At 40.4% G+C, this 21,143-nt stretch overlaps 1 protein-coding gene across 1 annotated transcript in view; it reads left to right on the top strand.

Moving 5' to 3' along the window:
* The window catches only part of LOC150085885 (uncharacterized), a 166,482-nt gene that overhangs the window by 121,758 nt on the left and 23,581 nt on the right, over nt 1–21,143 (top strand). Inside the window, exon 7 of the mRNA XM_090374728.1 lies at nt 5,123–5,266. Coding sequence (XP_090230854.1) covers nt 5,123–5,266 — 144 coding nt within the window. The remainder of the gene's footprint in view (nt 1–5,122; nt 5,267–21,143) is intronic.

The raw sequence follows: 21,143 nt of genomic DNA, 5'->3' as shown, positions 1-21,143 counted from the left end.
TCGTTAGCGCTAATTCTTCTCTTCTTCCTCTGCTAACTCTTCCACGTCTTTGGCATCAACCTCCAAATGAAGTAGCTCTGCAACCTTTATAATCATATCGGTAACATCACATGATTCGTCTTTTTCAAATCCTTCGAAGCCTCTTACGTGCCGTGGGCACATTTTCTTCCATGATCCATTTAAACAACTTTTAGTAATTTCCGCTCAGGCCTTATTAATGTTTAAGATGGCGTGGTAAATATTCTAAGATTTCCAAAAGTCTCTTAAAATTTTTCTCGTCGTCTACTGCAGACACTGCGTGAGCAAATGTTGTGCGTAAATAGTATGCTTTTAAATCCGAAATAACACCCTGATCCATAGGTTGGATGAGTGAAGTCGTGTTTGGCGGTAGAAATATGACTCTCACGTGAAGCAGCATTTAAACCAATCGTCAAAGAGAGATATTGCTATCCATGCTCTCTGGTTCTATCGGAAATGCACGGGTAGGGTGACTTTACTGATGCCCTTAAATGCACGAGGATTTCCAGAATCATACACAAGCAGTGGTTTTAATCTGTAATCTCCCGCTGCATTAGCCCCAAACAAAAGCGTGGCTCTATCTTTTGACGCCTTGAAACCTGACATTGTATTTTCCTCTGGCAACGTATGTTCGATCCGGAATTTTTTTCCAATACAGAGCAGTCTCGTCAACGTTAAAAATTTGCTGCGTTGAATAGTCGCCTTCATCAATAATTTTTTTCAACACAAAATTTCTCTGCAGCTGCAGAATCGGCATCAACCTCCATGCGAAAAGTGTGCGCACTGGCGACTTCACCGCATACTGAAACGTTGTGGAAACCAGCGCGATGCTTGATCCTATTAAACCACCCGTTGCTTGCCACGAACACTTGTGTTGGAGTTCGCCGTACTTATCCTTAATATCCTTATAAATACTTGTTGCTTTTGCTTGAATGGTCATTAGACTCATGGGCACTCGATGCTGAATCTGATTTTCCATCCACATTATTAACAGCTGTTCCATCTTCGATATAGCACCTGAACGCTGTTTTGCGATCACTGTTGAACTTAAGTGCGTTGATCCTTTAACATGTTCTTTTATACGCGCACTGTCCTTTAAAATAGTATTCACTGTTGAAGTAGCGAGACCTAATTCTCTTGCAATAGATGACAAACTTTGTCCTGCTTCGTACTTTTTAATCATTTTAATCTTCATTTCTAAATCAATTTTGTTTCGTTTCCTGGCATTACCACCACTTGTACTTTTCGTTGGTCGCTTTCCCTTCATCATTGTAATACGTAAATAAGAATGAAGAGAAGTTTCTGAAAATATGTTTTTTATATGATTGAAGATTTCAATTCACCACAATTGCAGTTATCGGTATTATCGCAAATGCAATAAGATTGAGTTTACTACCCGTTTATAATTAGATGCACTAACAGAAAAGCCGAATAAACCGAAAACTGCAAATTGTCTTTATCTGGTAGTGACCTGCAGAAACGTGCTTTGGAAAAATATCACAAAGGCGTTCAAAATTGATTCTTATACCGGGAACATATGGTAACGATGAAAGGGTAGTGCAATTTCCATTATAAAAATGACCTTTTAGAGAGATGTAGCTTAGTAATATAGCGAAATTTTCAACTTTCAAGGACTTGAAACGAATTACAGAAAAAAAAAAAAAAAATATATGTGTTATTGGATTCCCATTACGATATTTCAGGATACCTCCATTTATTTGTGCGGGATGCAAATTACGTTTCCACCATTTTTTTTAAGTTTGCACCGGCCGGCAAAAACTTATATAAAGTCGAATTTCCGTAAGTCGAGTATTACGTAAGTCGGGGAGTTCCTGTAATATTGTAGCTCAGCGTTTCCTAACCTTTTACAGAAACAACTTTATTTTTGGTGGAAGCACGAACCACAAAAATGAACACAAATTATACTTGCAAATATACGAGACCTGTCAGGAAAGTAATGAGATTAATTCTGTAACAAATGTAGTGACAACACTGGAAACAAGTGACGCGCAACAACATGTAGCGAAGTTCTTCCCCTAACCTCACTGTGTTTGAATTCGTCAGAGGCAGGACATCTAATGCTAGAGCAGTTATAGTAACTGCATGTTTGTTAAGCGTGTTACAATTGTGGCACAGCGAAATATTAAATAACGATATGCAATCAAGTTTTGTGAGAAACTGAAGTGTACAAAAACTGAGAATGGCATGTGAAGAGGATGCGATGCCACGATCAAAAGGGTTCCATTGGCACAAGATGTTTTCGGAGGGACGCGAAACGGTGGAAGATGAGACATGTGCCGGATGGCCAGCAACCACTTGAACTGACTACAATGTCCAAAGAGTGAGAGCGTTAATTCGTCGAGATCGAAGATTAACAATCAGAATGATAGCCGATGAACTGTATTTAAATCGAGTCGCTGTTCACAAAATTTTAAGTGAAGATTTGGCCATGCGAAAAGTGTGCGCAAAAATGATTCCACAGGTTTTGAATGATGGACAAAAATAAAATTGCATGAACGTGTCTTGATTTACTAGAACGTGTGTCTTGATTTACTAGAAAAGTTAGAAATCGATCCAGACGTACTGAAACAAGTCGCTACTGGTGAAAAAAGCTGTTTTTTTTCCCAGTACGATCCAGAAACCAAACACAAAACGCCAAAGTTAGGAGTGGCGAGCGAAAACATACCCACGTCCGAAGAAATTTCGAATGACTACATCAAAAGTAAAAACGATGATTGTGGGTTTTTTTTTTTTTTTTTTTTTGATTATCGAGGCATCATTCACAAAGAGTTTTTGCCACAAGGACAAACAATGCACCAAAATTATTACAGAGAAATTCTGAAGCAGTTACGAAAAAAGAATCCTTTGTGTGCAACCAGAGATCAGTCAAAATTGGATTATCCACCACGACCAACACACCATCCCATTTGCCTTCTCCATTACAGAATTTCTGGCGCAGAAGAGCATTCCGGTCCTCTCGCATCTGCCACATTCACCGGACCTAGCTCCGTATGATTACTTTTTGTTCCCAAAACTAAAAAAGAAACTAAAAGGAAATCATTATGAGCCGATAAGGACAATTCAAAAGGCTGTAACCGACACTATTAACGAGCTGACAGATGACGACTACCAGTTTTGCTTTAACGGCTGGAAATGCCGTTGGAAACGTCACAACGTTTGCTGTAGAGGAAAGTTATTTTGAGGGTGGCCATTGTTATTCTGAATAAAATTAAAAAATATATATATTTTTTATCTAATCGCATTACTTTTCTGAGAGGCTTCATATATGAATTACTTTTTTAAATACAATGTTATGTACTCATACATCACAGTGTAGTATACGTTAGGTTGTTTCAGGCATATATGCATTTCCCATCACTGTTAAACGGAACTGTTGCCTACAGCAAAAAAAAAAAGGAAAAGAAACGGAAAAAAAAAATCGTGTTTATTTTCAAGTCACAAGAACAACAGGTTAGGAAACTGCTGTAGAATACCTGGAATTAAAAAAAAATATATAATAATTCTACCCGAATCGCTGTTCCTACTTCAAGCTTCAATCTCTGGAAACTCGGCGAACTGACTGGATCTAAAATAGTTGTATCGCATCTTCTCTGGCTCTACCAATCTGCCAGATTTTCTATGCCACATTGATCTGCGCATTCCAGCGGTGGCTACCAGACAGAAGACTACTTTCCACATCAGTAACTCCAGGTTAGAGATATACAAGAACAAGTATAATCTAGATTTAGCTGTGGACAGGAAAGAGTTTCGCAGAACTATCTGGAGAGCAGGTTGGCTGGTTGATGGTGTGTGTGTGTGTGTGTGTGTGTGTGTGTGTGTGTGTGTGTGTGTGTGTGTGTGTGTGTGTGTGTGTGTGTGTGTGTGATGGCTCCTCTATTGTCTGCTCTCTGTGATTCTCTTCAAGATACTGAACCAAGGATGTCATGTATACCGTGTTTTTATTTCCATGAATTCGACTTATCCCGTTGGAAATGAACTATTATTGTATTTTGTCTGTTATTCGGCTATTTATTTATATATTAATGTACAATCTTTGTATCTGCTTGTGTATTTTCTGCCCTGCTCTGCGATGCTATACACTTTAACTGGGCGCATGCCTGTTGTGTATATTTTATGTTAATAATAAATAACGCATAGAACTTTCGAATTTCAGTCACGATAAGAATTTTAAAGTCTGATCACTTGGCTATGCCGCTGACAACACTCCGAATCATATTATATTATTTTCCTCTCTCTCTCTCTCTCTCTCTGTTCTAGAAATATCATCAACTGAAGTGAACTTCATCAAATAAAATCTCAAATCATCAGACAAGGATATATACTCTCGCGACAGAGAGCGATCACTGAAGGTTGAACAAATTATTCCCGTCCAAGACTGTTCAAACCCCCACGATTCTTATGCCAATGCGCCTCAGTATTTAAATTTTGCTTTAATTCATCAACTCTATCTAGTTTTCGGGACGCTCATTCAAGGTGATAGAATAAAATAGTGTATTAGCATAATAAACGTGTTCACAACTTCGAAGCCCGCTTTACTCTTCATCTAGAAGACGATCTTGCTCATCTTGCTTTACCACGTAAGTTCCTCTTACACCAATAGTTAGATGTGTATTACGCGCCAAAGTAACCAAGGCTATGAAGCGTCAGTATATTGTGTCTGCAACTGCGTGTATTCGGTCAGTTTACTGTTGGCTGGAAGAAAAACCATGCTGCCCTCGCCTGAGACCGGCTACTTCAGCTACGTTTTGAAAAATGCCATAAAAATTCGTCGCCTCATTAACGGGATTCGAACTCAGGCCATTTGCACTTTGTGTGGGGAAAGGTTATATATTCAGTGTTCTGCAGCGAGGTCAAACTAGACGCAAGGGGAAGTTACAGAGTGGAGAAAAGGATGATTGTCTGTATTATACAGGAAGACGGAGGGAATAATAGGACTACGTGTAAATTTCTATATATCAAATAAAGAACTAATATCACTCAATAGCCGATTAAAGAAATGAGACTTAAAATTTAGTAGAATGAAATAGTAGAATTTAGTAGAATGTAGCGTTTTACACGTTTAAACATTTGCTTTTATTTACAGGTCCGCTAGCAGGAATTTTGGGCAAGAATTTCGCCATTCGTACTATCTGCCTATATGGATCAGCAGTGGCCACAGCTGGTGTGGTGCTATGCTATCTCGCACATGATCTGTTGTGGATAACTATCTTCTTAGGTGTTGTTCACGGTAAGTTATGAGGAGAAGAACAGAGTATTGTTTGTTTCCTTATTTAATTCGGTTCCCCAGTGCTCTAAGGTTCTTCTTAAACGTGGTGACAGGAAACTGAAATGCTAGCAGATGTTTACATGCAGTTCGTAATCCAATTGTAATGTAATCTAATGTAACGGAAGTTTGAATCATGTGATATTGATATTAGCCGTACAGTACAACAGTATTTATTTATAAGTGTATGTATGTATGTATGTACAAAAAATTATGTATTTATAGAACAGTATGTATTTATAACTGTCTTCCTCAAGTGAAATATAATTATAAATACAAACAAATAGGGGCTCCTCTGTAGCCACGTGGGAAGGAGCAGCAGTGTTCGAGGGTTCGAGACCGTCACCAGGGTTCGAGCCCGTCACCACCAAATACGGAGGATGCGAAGAGGTCAGGGAATGACCACCGCATATCCCCGAGCAATATGGCCTTAGTTGCTAATGCTCCAAATAACTAACTAACTAACAAACAAATGGGTATAAATTACATTAAGAACCGTAAGCTAGCTAGGAATATCAGAGATTGCAATACGCTGAGATCTACCGCTGAGATCGAGCAGACAAGGGAGTTTCATGATAGGTTTCCGTCTTCTTCCAGATCTGATGATTAGTGAACCTGTTTCTTCGACTTCAACATTTTCCTCATACCAATTGCAGACATAGGTCATCTCTGTGGCCCTTTCCACCCGACGAGCCTGTTATTATGATTTTGGTAAATCATGTTCATCAATACTGCAAGTCTAATGATAAAACTTATTGTATTCGCATCATTCACAAAGGATTGCAAAAGTCACGAGCACCTAAGTTTATATGAATATACGATTCTCATTTGCATGTGATTCATCACTGTGTGTATGGTACGGATTTTTTCATAATTCTTGGCTACATCGCTTCCAAGAGTAGCTACCAATATGTTGAGATCTACCGCATATGATATGAGCTACCAAATATGATATGAATTCTTTTCGCCAACTAGTTATCTCTGTAGATGCAACAGAGTACGTGCATGCAATAAGTTTGTTATTGTTTCCTTTTAAAACAGAAAACCTCATTTGAAGAATGGTGTAAAGATTTTTAATTAGTAAATCACAACAAGCAGAGGAAAAGGCGCAGTTTACTGAGTTTTCTTTTCACAACTACACCGTTTCCTTTAGCTTTCCAAGTTGAACCGTCATATACCAAAAAAATCCTATGCAGTTGGCAATTTATTCAATTATTACAGTAAATAATCTACGTAGACATGCGATAACATAACAAAAATGGAAACATTTGACAGATCTAATTATCTAGGGTAGTAATCTTAAATAACATAGTGAATATTAAATAAAAAAATACTTTTACAATACTTTTACAGGGAATTAGGTGATGTGTCAGCACCATAGTGAGAATGATTATCAAATGATTAAAAGGTTGTTCATCAGTGGAATATATCTAATTTGTCTGAAAACCGCAATAAGACAACGAGCTCTCCAGAATTCTAAGCAATCTATAAAATCAGTGGAGAATTAGAACCTACTCTATTACTCTATAGAAATTACTCAATTTAATAAAATAATACGAAATAAACTTAAATATTTCAATCCCCTCTTATTACATGAATACATGCCCTGCGATCCGTGACAATTAACCACCCTGATTTTCATTTTCGAAAAACATGATGTTAACGTTTGAAGCTGGCAAACAGCGTTGGTGCTGACACCAGTCAAAAATTAGCCACTTGTGGTAAGAACATATAACTGACTAAACTCGTGTATCTTCTAAGCTTGTTCGCTTACTGCACTGAAATTAAGAGCATAAGGTTAACTTGTTTTCTCTATTTAAATAAATAAATCTTTATTGTGAAGTACAGGGTTACAGCACAATATCCCGTCACGGCGACGAGCGCCAGGGGTTCACATGTAGCAAGTATACCAGCTGTGACTGAAGAAACATGGGTTTCTACCACGAAAGACGGGACGCAGAAAAAGAAGTTAGTGAATGGCGAAAAGGAGTGATAACAACTGGCAAGTCTAAAGGACGTACAATTAAATAAACAGCCGAATTTTCTGTTTCAGAAAGATTAGTAATACGAGTTGTAAGAAATGGTGTGAGTAGAAATCAACAAGAAATCGGCATTAGAAATGTCGTCTGCTAAGTAATCTTAATCGGTGGCGAATAGCGCGTTTTGATTTCAAACAAGACAAGAACTGTTGCAAAACAGTTAACCAAAGGCCTCATCAGCCGATTTCTGAGGGAGCATTGAGGAAAGAATTGCATAACGCGGATTGGAAAGCTGAGATATTGGCTGACGAATACAAATTTTGCTTATAATCTAAAGATTCCAAACATCTAGTGCACAGGAGAACCAATAAGGCATTTAATTCAGCCTGTGTGCAGGATATCGTACAGGTTGGTGGTGAGTCAGTGGATTTTTTTAAACTACTGCATTATGAAGTGGGCCCCCTACTTGAAATACCAACCAGAATGAATCAGGCTGGCTATATGATGTCCTTCAGGATTAGGTTATGCTTTCTGCTAAACATTTGAGGGACTATGATTTCGATATTCCTTGATTCCAGGATTTCAAGTCTCCTGAAGAGCGTCATAAAGCGTCTACTGTTTTAAGCTTATACGAGACATAGCACAGCATTTAAAAAGGCCAGCCAAGTCACCAGATTTAAATCTTACAGAGAATGCATGGGGCTATTTTGAACAGAAAGTGAGAACACAATAATAGCATCCACGAAAACTGACTGAATTACAGGCTCAATTGTCTTTGGAATTGAAATGGCCTAATATCAAAGAGAAGATGAGTCCCTACCAACGAGAATTCATAAGTGATTTATGTTAAAGGAGGGGTTACACACTGTTAATTAAATAAATTACACACGTGACTAATTTTTGTCCTGTATCCGATAAAGAAAAGACGAAAACATTACTGTTAAAAGGGAAACTGTCAGCAATAAGGCGACCAAGAGTTCAACTGAATGAGGTATCACAACAAGGCGAGAGATACGATATCTTTGCTTGCAATTCGATAGGGGTTTAAGGCCCCAGAGTGACGTGAAGAGGATAAGAGAATGGGTAGCAAACTTTGTTGGGATGATATCAAGGACAACCAGAAAAGAATGGTGAGATAAAAGGAAATAAAAAATAAAAAGGATAAATTTGTAAAATGAGATAAACTTATTTTACAAATGTGCGTTCTTTCCTGTAGTGAGTTACGGAATTCTAGGTTGGAATAGTTGTGCATTGCAAAAAAGAATGTCATTAAATTATACACTATACAAAGGAACATGCTCATAAAACTATCATTGTGCTGCAGAACAGTTTCAACGGATGCACTTCAAGTAACACCAGGCAAAGTGCCATTACCCTATATTTGACATATAGGGTAATGTGTTATCATATCACAAGAGAGAAAAGGTGTGAAATGTTAGGTATTCAAGTGAACTTGGCTGTTGAGTAGAAGAACTACATGAACACGTTTGACACATTAAAGCTCGATGCTTGCATGCGTGTACACGTAGTGACGCGACTCTAAAATGCTGATTTAGTTCATTTTCCGCGCGGGCCGTATAAAAATTACTCGTAGGGTAACAGCAGGTGGACTACAGCCGTAGTCCACCTGCCGCAGGGTAACAGTGCCGTAGGGTAACAGCAGGTGGACTACAGAGCTACGCGCTGCGAAAATAAACAAAATGAAATTGACAAATTTCCCTATCTAATTTTGTACAGTGTGATCACTACACCAAACTGTCGCTTTTATTGTGCCATTACATAGTTTCTAACTTTTCTCAGCTTGAAGCTGAAAATGAAACATACACAAGAAAAGGTCCGGAATTTGTATTTATAAAAAGTTCAGGTCAGAATAGTTAGTCAAGGAAAGCTACGACCAGAGCTTCCCTTTCAAGACTCACTGATATCAATAACACCTTGCTCAGAATAATCTTGGTCCGCTTCACTACAAACTGTGCCCTACTGTAATGGCAACTTCAAAGCCTGTTGACAAAGACACCCCTTTGGACCGCATGGTGAGTATAGGACGGCTCTCAGAAGAGGACTCTTCGCCAGCCGATTAAGACGTGGAAGATCCGGGGTTACAGGATGAACTATCTCAAGGAAAGTACAAAAATGCAAAAAAACCATATTTTTTTCTCTTCGGACGGCCTTGAGAGAGACCCTCAAAGAGGGCAGCGGGGTTTCAAGCTAAATGGTGCTTGAAATTAACCACATCTGGGCAGATATGGAGAAACTGATGAATAACCTCATGATCCAGAATGCTGCTCTGAAAGCCAGAATACACGAGAGAGAAACTTTGGAACAGAATCGAGCTGAGCTTCCCACACCTGGGCCACTCACTTTTGCCCAAATAGTGTCATCTGACTGCATGCACAGTGCAGTCAACAACAGGATATCGAGACCAAATAACACTGGACCAACAAAGACGAACCACATCATCATCATTAAATCGACCGAGAAAAGTAAAGCGCAAACCAGCGAAAAAGTGAAACAAGAAGTCATAGAGAAATTAAAAGGCGATTTCAAGGAGGTCAGGAAGAATCCATCAGGAAGATAACAGAAAAGGGTATTATCAGAGAAACAGCTACAGAACATGACACAGGAAATCGGGAATAGAGGAAGATGGCAGACCTGAACCTCATTCTGACCTCCCACGGAAAGTAGGATCAACAATGATACTTTATGACGTACACAAGGATTTAAAGTCAGAGGAAATTATACAGGATATCTATACTAAGAACCTGAAAGATCATGGATTTACCCAGGATCAAATTTTGAAATCCGTAAAGGTGTGCCTTGCAACATCCAATAAGTCAAAGAGTACCAAAAACTGGATACTGGAAGTAACTGGCACAATTCCCCTGAATGCCTTCAGCAATCAGGGGAACAAAATATATTTGGACTCGATCCGTAACATTAGATATTTTATACTCACTTTAAAGTGTTACAAGTGTCTGGGCTAAGGCCACTCAGTAAAGGCCTGCAGACAAGAAGACCACTGCGCCATTACAGGTTACATTTACACTGAATGTCCAAATAAAGCGAAACCTCCCTCATGCCTCAACTGCAAGATTACAAAAAGGGACCACTCACATTCCTATCGGGACCCCAAATGTCCGGAATTCTTAAGAGCATACGAAGTCATAAAAGAGAAGACCTGCTATGAATAATACCAAACGTAACGGAACATTATCAGGAGCCAACGGCATTAAAATACTACAACTAAACTGTTAAAAATACTACAACTAAACTCTCAAAGGTCCTTATAACTAATGAATTAGGTCTCCAAAATCATTGTAGACCATAAATCCAAGTCCTGTGTCTGGATGAACCATACTCATACAAAGGTATTGTTAAGGGGATCCCAGGAGGATGCAAAGTGGTTTAGTCTACTACTATCACAGAAGGCCAGGGTGGTAATGCTGTTGTCAGATGTTGGGCTACCATCGCGATCGCGGATCCTGGCCTCACTGTTACTCAGATTACTGGGCTATGTAGCACTCACACTGCCTGTGTCTACATAGGATTCTTCGCACAAGTACATATTCTGTCCATATATGCAATGCAGCAGATACAATCAAGTGATAAAGTCTTTTCTAGCACAACTAGATGAAGTGATTCAGAGCCTTAATGGTAAAAGTATCCTGGTGGAAGCAGACGCTAATGCAAACTCCACAATGCGGAATAGTTCAAGAACAGACTGCAAAGGTGAATTTCTGCAGAAATTAATTGTAACTAATGGTTTGAAGATAGTCAACACCCTCATACACCCACCAACCTGTGTCACCTCACAAGGTCAATCATATACTGATGTGACAATAGCTAATGCTACTCTCCAAAATAGAATCAGTGAATGGCAGATACATACTTCGTGGTGTGTCAGCGATCATAATCCCATTACTTTCAGTATAGGCCCTGAACATCCCGATAGAAGGCCCTCCTCTAAAGATTTAACCCGATACATCAAAAAGGCCAAATTGGATATATTTGCACAACACATACAGGCCATTACAGCTGAGCAACAGACCAGACTACTAGCACTTTCAGCAGAAACCCAGGCTGGAAGTACACGATACTTGCGACCTGCGATGCTTCCATCCCTAGACGGAAGAGACGACCCAATCATGTTCCTTGGTGGACAGAAACACTTAATACGCAGAGACGATTGATGAGAACCTCTAGAAGACACTTCCAAAGGTCCAAAAGGAAAACAGACCGACTCACGAAGTGAATAGATTAAATGAAATCTTCAAAGAAAACAGAAAAATATATCACAGAACCATTTACCACGAAGAGCATTCTGCCTGGGAAAGTCTTGTTGAGAGGAATTGTAACTCAGACCCATGGGGACTGACCTATAGGATCATCAGGGGAAGTCTACTCATCCATCCGAGACAGAAACAATGTTGAGACCCTCTCATAGCAACAATCAGCGTCCAAGATTTTGGACTCCATCATTCACCAATATGACAGTAAACTAAATCTGGCAAATGCCCAGGTCCAGAACAAATTGAAGTCGAAGTTAACAAAAAGCTTTGGCAGTTCTCTCCAGCTATACTGCAAAACCTTTTCAACTTTTGCCTGAGTGATGGAGTCTTCCCCAACATCTGGAGTGTGCACATCTTAAAATTCTGCTTAAGAAAGGCAAACCAAAGGATAAACCGGAGTCGTATCGCCCAATGGCCCTGCTCCGGCAAAATACTAGAAAAGTTATCGGCTCAGAGATTCTCTGCAACCTACCAGCAAAGAACTTTCAGTACTCCCAGCAGTTTGGCTTCAAAAAGGGTCACAGTGTGGAGGACGCAATTCATGCTCTCCTTACAGCAGGAAGAACAGATATGAAATGTACTCTCGGATTTCTTTTTGGATTTCAAAGGGGTCTTTGACACCCTTTGGTGGCAATGTGTCCTGGAGAGGTTGAGGGAGGCAGTGGTGTCCAAACCCATAAATCTACTCATATCCAGTTACCTCAACAACAGAAACCTCGTTGTGAGAAAATCTCACTCCCACCTGAATAGGTGCATTACCTGAGGATGCCCTCAGGGCTCTGTTCTAGGGCCTCTATGCTGGAATGCCGTTTTTGATAAATGGCTGAAAAGAACCCACAACAACACTGTCAAGCTTACGCTGATAACCTTGCCACTGTAGTGTATGTAAACTGCAGATTTCAACTTGAGACTGCCACCAACAGCATCTTGGATGACCTTTCAGAGTGGTGTGAAGTAAACAGTCTCCACCACCAAGACCCAGCAAATGCTCATCAAGGGTACAAAGAACACCTGGCGACCACCAAACGTTAAGTATTGACATGCCCAGATCAAATACACAAGAAAACACAAATACCTATGAGTAGTAGTGGATGAAAACAACTCTTTCATACCGCATCGTGGCTTCCTCAAAGAAAAAATCAAGAATACAACTGGGAAGATGGCTAGCGTCGCACAAAGAAACTGGGGTCTTAAACCCCGCACTCTCAGGATCTACTATGAATGCCTATTCCTGCCTATTCTGACCTTTGGCGCTGCTCGCTTGGGGTCACCGCGTTGAGAACAAGTCTGTCCAGAAAAGATTAACTCAAGCACAGAGGATAATCCTCCTAACAGTGTCCAGAGCCTGCAGAACTGTCTCCACTCCGGCACTGCAAGCTGTTTGTGGAAAATTGTCCATCCACCTAGAGATCATGCATTCATATCTCAATATCACCTGGGAATTGGAAATCCAGCAGTAATAAATGGAGTCTCTTTGGACCTGACTGTCACCCCGGCGACTGAAATGAGTAAGATCCGTGCCCAGTTTTTCCAAATTTGGTAACAGAACTGGAACAAAACAGCTATTGGTAGAAACACATTCCCTTCAGTCAGAGAGCTTAATAAAACGTTCCTTTCCTGGTTCAACTCAGCACTATATGTGACATATATCCTCACTGAACATGGTAGCCTTAATGCCAAGCTGCACAGGTTCCAACTCTCTCAAACCCCCTATTGCACCTGTGGCTTTCAGGAAACGGCAGACCACATACTACTAGAATGTCCACACTATGCTGATCTTCGGCAACCGCTTCAGTTGTTAACTGAAGTTTATTCACTTCAAGAAGCACCCTCTTTGTTTGACTTCAAGAAAAACTAAAACTGCTTTCTCACACTATGCCAACAAATTCTTCAAAAGAAGAAGTCATCTGATACTGAACAACACCACATATACCTGAATGAATTCTCCTGGATATTCTATCTTAGCATAAGATATACCTGCCTTCTCCACACGAACGTGAAAAACACTATCCGAAGAGACCCACGTGGACTGGATTACATCTGACAAACTTTGATACCCACATAGACAGACTTCGCTGCCCATATTAATTGTGCTTACCAACAGGCACACTCCACTATGAACAGTGATCCACAAAGATACTGACCTGAGATGTCACCACCTATAATGACACACCCGGACTAAATGCTCACCGGACTGACCCCTACCTCCACGGGTGGGTGGTAACTCTGCATGAACTGCTCTCTTCTGCTTACTCAGCAAACCAGCTGGGTTGGAATCTTTGCTGGCTCTAATGCTCGGCTCAGAGCGGGAAAATAGACGACCCTCTTAGGGAAAGTGGGATCCTTCTGCTGACCCCTTCGGGGGTAGGATTAACGGACGTCACTGTCCAAACTTTCTTTGCTTTTACTTAGCATTAGCATTAGTACAGGCATTTGATGCAAGAAAGCAAGCTTATGCAGCAACAAAAAAAAAAAAAAAAAAAAAAACCACTTCCATTTCACCCCTCTGTTGGTTCGAAATACCTGTCCAGCTGAGCTTTAAACTTATTTAGTCTATCAACTTTCACGACAAGGGATGGAAGTCTGTTCCAACGACCAACCACCTGCTGGCTAAAGGCAAATTTCCGCACGTCTATCCTACATCTATCTTTCCTCAATTTGAATTTATGCCCTCTCAGGTGATTATTCTGAGCAAGAGAAAGAATCCCTTCAGCATTGAGCATGCTCAAACTATTCAGGGCTTTATACACCTCTATCAGATCACCTCGCTGTTGCCTAGTATCCAGACACTGTAATTTGCAAAACTTAAGCCTTACTTCGTAAGAGCACCCCTTTGTTCCATTCACTAATCTTGTTGCCCTTCTCTGTACTCGTTCCAGCAGCTCTACATCCTTCTTGAAATGAGGCCTCCAGACCTGTATACAGTACCCAAGGTGGGCCTGACCATTGCCTTATAAAAAGGAATAACCACCTCCTTATCCCTGCTAGAAAAATTCCTATATATCATTGACACCATGAGCTACTCTTGCAGCCCGTCTGCACTGCTCAGAGAACTTCATATCTGCCTGCACAACCACCCCCAGGTCCCTTTCATTCTCTACCACTGTCAATGTAGTACCACAGAGTTGATACGTTGCTCTGGGGTTGCTGTTTCCCATATGTAGTACTTGACATTTGTCAATGTTAAGCTTCATTTGCCACCTCTCAGCCCATCTGCTCAACCTTTCCAGATCCTGTTGCAGCAGCATATCGTTAGTAGTGTCCTTGACAACCCTGCCAACCTTCGTATCGTCTGCAAACTTTTTTTTTTTTTTTTTTTTTTTTTATGAGAACCCCAAACACGAGATGTATTAGAACCTATAGTACTTGGTACCGTGCTTGGGTTGGAGGTTGAGAAGACGAAAGATATTTGTTGATATTGGACTTGAACTTCTGTAGATTGTAATTTTCAGGAAATACGTATGAAGGAAGGTTGTTCCAGAAAACGGCAGTTGAATGAATAAATGAGGAAGATGAAAAGTTGGTTCTGTGGGTTTGAAGTTGGAGAGTAAATGGATGTTGGCTGGTGGCGGCACGTGTTCGGACTGTTTTGAAAGAGAGAGCAGGAATTATAGAAGCCAATTCAGAAGAACAGTGCCCATGGAAGTATCTGTAGAATAGGCATGCAGCAGAAACAGTGCGTCTATGAGAAAGCTCGTAGAGAGACTCTGTTAGAGATGAGTCATTAATTAACCTAACTGCCCTCTTCTGAATGGAATCAAGAAGCCTGAGAGAGGTTTTGGGGGTACCACCCCAGATGTGGGAACAATATTCCATGGCAGGGCGGATTTGCGATTTATACAGAGTGAGCAGCTGTTTGGAAGAAAAGTAACGCCGAGAGCGAAAGAGAAAACCAAGTTTTTTAGATGCAGAGGAAGCAATATTTGTAATGTGCTTGTGCCAAGAGAGATTAGAAGTCAGGGTAATCCCCAAAAGAGATATATCATTTCGCCTAGAAATCGGAGTGTCACTAAAGATAAGCATAGGAGCAGAAGAATCCTTTTTGCGAGATATAAGACAAGACTGAGTTTTAGAAGGGTTGAAATCAACTAAGTTGTCTTTGCCCCACTGGTGAATTACCTGAAGATCGGCATTTAAGGAATTGGCAGCAGAGTTTCGAGAACTTGAAGCTGATTGAGCTGGACAAGGTTTCTCAAAATGGAAAGTTGAATGCAATGTGCCATCATCGGCAAAACTATGGATAGGATTTCCAGTCAATGGAAGAAGGTCATTGATATTCAAGAGGAAAAGAGTAGGGGAAAGAACTGAACCTTGGGGGACACCGGCATTAGTGGAGAAGTTAGAAGACAGAGAGCCATCTACCATCACTCTCAGTGAGCGATCAGAAAGAAAACTGGTTAACCAATTACTAAAAACAGTTGGCAAACCATAAGATGGAAGCTTGTTTAGAAGACCTTTATGCCAAACATGATCAAAAGCCTTTGAGATGTCAAGAGCAACTACTTGTGTTTCACCGAACCTTTCCATTGAATTAGTCCATAAATGGGTAACATAAGCCAGAATATCTCCAATGCATCGACACTGACGGAATCCATACTGGTGATCGTTGATCAGACGGAAGGTTTCTAGGTAGTTTAAGAGTTGGCGATTAATTGATTTCTCCATTACTTTGGAAAGAGTAGAAGTAATTGCAATGGGACGATAATTGGATGGGAGGGATTTGTCACCCTTTTTGTGAACTGGCTGGATATGAGCAAATTTCCAAGCAGAAGGAAAAACACCTTTGGAATAAGAAAGTGAAAAAAGGCGGCAAAGAATAGGAGTAAGTTCAGTAGCACAGGTTTTGAGAACAAGTGGAGAAATACCATCAGGACCTGGAGCTTTCTTAGCATCAAGATTCATCAAAATCCTTCTGATATCCTTTTGACGGAAGACCACAGGAGGCATTGAATGGAGCGTGTTAGGAATGGTGGGAGGTGTTTTACCAAGATCATTAATACATGAGCTCGAAGAAAAATGGGATGCTAGCAGGTCAGCTTTATCCTTGGCTGAAGTGACAACAGAACCATCTGGTTTGGACGGAGGTGGGAGCAGAGATGGGCAAAAGTTGCGGACAATAGCTTTAGCAAGAGATCAGAATGCTCGGCTACCATTAGGGCAAGAAGCAAGTTTTCTACTCTTAACCTGTTCAAACTCTAGTTTGGACTGATTAATAACTGCTTTACAATTGTTGCGAGCTTTGGTGTAGGCAGAAAATGAAACTGAAGAATTAGAAACAAGCCAATTACGATATGCAACATTCTTCTCTTGGACAGCCTTAGCACATTTATTGGAATACCAAGGTTTAGATAAAGGACGAGATTTTAAAGTGGAGTGTGGGATAAAGGATTCCATTCCTGCAAGAATAATTTCACTGACACGATCTGAGCAAACGTTGACATCAGAAGTTTTGAAACAGTAATCAGACCAAGGAAAAGAAGAAAAGAAGTCTCGCAGGTCATCCCATTTTGCATTCTTGTAATGCCAAACAATACGAGGTTGGGAATAGCCATGAGATAAAGGTTCCATTGGAGAAGAGACAATCACCAAGTTGTGATCTGAAGTGCCTAAAGGACCTCTCACTTCGACCGTGTACTTAGAAGGGTTGTTTGTGAGAAAAAGATCAAGCGTATTGGCTGTATGATTAGGATTGTCCGGTATTCTTGTAGGTAAATGAACAATCTGTGCTAGGTCATTAGTAATTATAAAAGCCTCAGCAACTCGACCTGCTGGGTCGGTGTGACTAGAAAACGGAAGCCAGCTGGAGTTGTGAACGTTAAAATCACCAAGGAAAATTACCTCACTGTTAGGAATGCTGGACTGGAGAAAGTCAAATTGCAAAGAGAGGAAGTCAAAGAGCTCCAAGTGATTAGTGGAGTTGGGAGAACGGTAGAGACAACAGACGAATTTTACACAATGAGGTAGAGAGATTTTAAGCCAGAGAAGATCAAAGAGAGGAGATTCCAAATTGCCAAATCTCTGACAGGGAATATCAGAACGGACATATGCATAAGTACCACCTTTGAGGCGAAAGGAATCATACAGCAAATAATTTGGACATCTGAGATGAGCAGTAGTTGAATCAACTGATAACTGAGATTCAGTCAGAAAAAGTACATGGGGTTTGGAAGACTGCAAGTGGAAATGGACATCGTTGAGATTGGAATTGAGACCACGTATATTTGTGAAATGAATTAGGAAGTCCTTGGGAGGTTTAGATCTTTTTGCAGATAAGCTTGCTCTATTATTTTGACAATTCATGGTGTATTCAATAGTAAGAAAAAGTGGGTGGGACATGCTGTATGAAGTAATGAAATTTTTGGATATGGCGTACATGTGGTAAGAATATACCCAGATCCTCGACATAACGTGGCCTCGACAATGCTCCCCGCTCACACACTACTCGGACTCCCTCCAGTCACTATCTGGCAGAGTAGAGGTAGCAAGATTATACACTAGCTGATCCGGAAGCCTCCTAGAGAGTTACCAATAGGTTTGGTCCGGTGTACTATCTAGCGGCCGGCCTGCGAACACCGTTTTAGAGCTGTACCCTCGAAATGTAAGGAATATTGGATCTCGCCACGACATTCATCATAACCTCAAAAATCATCAATCATACTGCATGATGGAAGAGATAGGGAAGGGTTGGCCGGAACTTAGCTCTAGAGACTAAACATGGGTTCCACCACTTTAAGCCTCCAATAAGCAAAGTGGTGGTATTTCACCGGTTGATGAGAGTCATCTACCACCTAGTACTGCCTGGTAACATAGAGGGGCGGCGTTCCTCCATGTGGTGTGGGCACCACACCTCGACCCCTGCTTACGTTGGTTCACACCTGGGTGGTCACCCACCATGTACTTGTGCATGAAGGTTATACCCAGGATTACTAACAGTCCCACCATTGTGAAGGTGCAAGCAGAGGATTTGGCTGTCATAGACCGTCCGGACTTCGCCGAAATTGGGTCCACTTGACTTGAGTGTCACCCGAATATCAAGCTTGGTATACCATCATCAATACTATTTATAAATACAGAAAACAATAATGGACCGAACACTGAACCTTGAGGGACTCCACTAATAACATTAGTCCACGATAAGCAGTGTCCATTGATTACCACTCTCTGTCTTCTCCCCTTCAACCACCTCTTTATCCATAGCAGCAAATTGCCTCCAATGCCACACTACTCCAATTTGTGCAGCAGTCTTCCATTTGCAACAGTATCAACAGCCTTTCTAACATCCAAATATATAATATCAAAGTTATTCCCTGCATCCAGTTCTTTTGTGACTGCATCATAGTATCCAATCAAACTGGTCAGGCAAGACTTCTTCTTAACAAAACCATGTTGTGTCCGAGCTATAACTGAAGTCTTGTCTAGATGGTCCTGCAGTGCTTCTTTAACCAGTGCCTCCATTAAATTTCCTGGAACAGAAGTTAAACTCACAGGTCTATAATTACTTGTGTCAGTCTTTGTCCTCCTTTGTGAATTGGGGTCACATTTGCACATCTCCAGTCTGTGGGTACCTCTCCTGAGTCCAAGGAAGCTCTAATAATTATGGCTCAGGGTTTGCTTACGTCCTTTGCTGCCTCATTTAATATAACTGGATAGATCCGATCCACCCCAGTTGTCTTTCTTGTGTTTATCTTCGACAATTTCTCCTCCACTTCACTCTCAGTTATTACAAGGTTCTCTAGCTTTCTGCCAGAGTTGAATACACCTCTGGCATTCCTCTCGCTGAATAACTCCTCATGTGTGAATGTCGATGGAAAATATTCATTTAGTTTGTTAGCTACCTGTGCAGGATCATCAACAGTTGACCAATCGATATCAAGTGGACCAATCTGATTCATCCCCTTCCTTCAAGAGTTCACATAAGTAAAGAACTCTTTGCTGTTTTTCTTTGCATCCCTTGCCAAAGATTTCTCGTAATCTGCCTTTGTCTGCCTAACCTCCTTTGTAACTTGGTTACAGATCAACTTGTATCTATCATAGGCTTCGGTGTCACGTGTTAATTTGTATGTATCCCATGCATTTTTCTTCTCTGCCATACGTCTCATTAGTTCATCTGACATCCATTTAGGCCTAAACCTTGAACAATATTTCTTAGTTGTTATGTAAAGCCTAGTAGCTTCCCAGATAAGTTCTTTGAATGCTTCCCATTTTGAATTTGCTGTTGGTAACATCATCAGTTGGTCCCACTGTATAGAATTTAACTGTCTCAGACCATCGTAGTCGCCTTTACGAAAGCAATAACCCTTCCCTTTACCCCTAATGGTAGTTACCTCTTGGAGTATATCCCACTTCAGCACACTGTGATCACTGCCACCTAGTGGTTCCTTTATCTGCAGATTCTTACTGCATGAAGAATCACTACTGATAATCAAATCAAGAGTATTACTCACGCTCCCGAGCTACTTACCTTCATTGGTCTTGTAACTTCTACTTTTCTTGGGGATGTCTCATTTCTTCCATTTTATCCTACTCTTCACCAACTATTTCCTCTTGTGTTCAATGTTTCTTTTGGACCTCACCAGAACGCCTCCACGTGGCTGAGGTTGGGAGGCAGGGGGCAGCCGACCTGGTGTGCTGCGAAGTCGCCAGGCACACAACACTAAACACAACAAACATAACACTTGCAAACCTACATTACACTTACATGGTCGGCTTTGGCATTTGCTTAGTACAGACGATAAGCAGCGTATGGGAAAACCCCTGGAGACCGCAAACAAGAACAGGAAACCCAAAAAATATATATATACTGTATATAAAATTATTACCAGGTACATAATGAGTTGCTGCCGCTCTACTCTGAGACTGGAACTCATTATGAAACTGGTACAATAAAATAAATAAAAAAAAGTATTGCTACATTTTTTTTTATTGAAAAAATAATTTCAGTATAATGAAATACAATGAATGGAATTTGAAAATGAAAATTAAATAATTCGTATAAAATATATTATAATAACACTAAAATTATAATTATTGGTCTATGGTAACTGAAATACGATATATAATTTTGACCCTCAAATGATTTTAATTCCCGAGTGAATACTCCATCGATTGTCGTTCCATTACGTGTAGTATTTACTAAAGTATATGACTTAATACCTAAATTGAAGACATCTTTCATAAATTTACAAAACTTCTTTCCAGCCTCAGAATTTAATTCTAGACTGAAAGCACCAGCGAGAACTATAGGTATACGATCCAGTGGCTCTTCCAATAATTTTGCACCTTCAATGGAATACGGCATCAAATTCTTGTTTATGAAGTTTTAAATTATATCTAACGACATCTCTGGACAAAATTGACAAATTATTATATTAGGGCCACCCGCAATCCCTGACATATACCCCTTTATATATTATGTCTGTAAATTGCGTTTGTTCTCCGATCGATTTGTCTGTTTTACTGGATGAAAAACCCGCAGTTTCCCTGGGGAGGGAAAAACCTTGCTATCTACGCCTGAGACCAACTAACTCAGCCACGGAATGAAAAAAGCCCATTAAAGTTCTTCGAGTCATCGAC

This window comes from Mastigoproctus giganteus, chromosome 5 (genome assembly GCF_048544385.1).
Source record: "Mastigoproctus giganteus isolate SK-2022 chromosome 5, ASM4854438v1, whole genome shotgun sequence".
Taxonomy (NCBI): domain Eukaryota; kingdom Metazoa; phylum Arthropoda; class Arachnida; order Uropygi; family Thelyphonidae; genus Mastigoproctus; species Mastigoproctus giganteus.
This window is presented reverse-complemented; position numbering and strand designations above follow the sequence as displayed.